Source organism: Nestor notabilis, unplaced genomic scaffold, assembly GCF_000696875.1.
Source record: "Nestor notabilis isolate BGI_N333 unplaced genomic scaffold, ASM69687v1 scaffold11711, whole genome shotgun sequence".
NCBI classification, from domain to species: Eukaryota; Metazoa; Chordata; class Aves; order Psittaciformes; family Psittacidae; genus Nestor; species Nestor notabilis.
In genome coordinates, this window is record NW_009915198.1 from 3,537 (window position 1) to 4,516 (window position 980).

General features: G+C 56.7%; 1 protein-coding gene across 1 annotated transcript in view; it reads left to right on the forward strand.

Moving 5' to 3' along the window:
* LOC104413099 (noelin-2-like) overlaps nt 1–921 on the forward strand; it is a gene marked incomplete at its 5' end in the record, with an annotated part of 3,557 nt that extends 2,636 nt beyond the window's left edge. The window contains 1 exon segment of the mRNA XM_010024012.1: nt 788–921. Coding sequence (XP_010022314.1) covers nt 788–921 — 134 coding nt within the window.
* Between the last annotated feature and the right edge of the window lie 59 nt (nt 922–980).

Consider the following 980-nt stretch of genomic DNA (forward strand, 5'->3'; position numbering starts at 1 on the left):
TCACCTCCTCCGCAAACCCCCCCCTGAGCCCCGCCACACAACTTCTTTCCCAGAGTTTTCCCATTTCCACCCCCCCCCACACGCTTCATTCCCCACCTTCCAACTGGATTCACCTCCCAAAATGCCACCTCATTGCTGGAGCGACGGAGATTGATGGGGCTGAGATAGAGGTTTGGGGAAGAGATCACCACGATGATGCCACCGACGGCCTCGCAGGGACCTTGGTCACCTTCCCCTGCATCCCTCAAGCTTGGGTGTCCTTAGAGGGGGACCCTGTGTGGGGCCAGAGACGCAGAGATACAGGGATACAGGGATACAGGAGATGCAGCCAGTGCTGCAGTGGAGGCACCTTCAGTCGGTGCCTACAGCTGAGGTGGGAATAAGCCCCCAATCCAATGTGCTTTTCCTTGGTGCCTCTGTTTGGGCTACACCAGAAAGGGGGGAGTGGTAAAACCCCCAATAACCCAGAGCTTTAATAACCTCCCACATGTAGAAACTCTTCTGGAAAACAGCCTGGGATCACTCATCCTGCAGGCTGGGTTTTTCCAGCTCATTGGAATGCTCCTGCAGGCTCAGCCTTAACAGGAGGAGAATTGGTTATTCAGCCCTGATCCCGGCTGGGGATGGAGCTGGAGGGGTTGGGAAGGGGGGAAACACCCTGCAGCTCCTTTGGATAGTGTTTAAAAGGGGGATCCAAAGTGATCCCATATTCCCAATGGTCCGGGTGCCCAGATCCCTGTGCCCAAAGGGATTGTCTGTGGCTCCCCCACCCCCGCCCTGCCGCTAGGAACTAGCTTCGTCATGAAAGCATCAGCAAATCCATCCCCTTCCCAGGGCTCCGGCGCGGATCGTGTTCACCGCAGAGCCCTGGTGCTGTGTCTGGACTTTCCTCCCAAGGGAAAACCAGCGGGAGCTCCATAATTGAGGCTTATTTATGGCAGGGAAGCAGCGAGTGGCGGGAGCTCCATCCCCATCTCCAT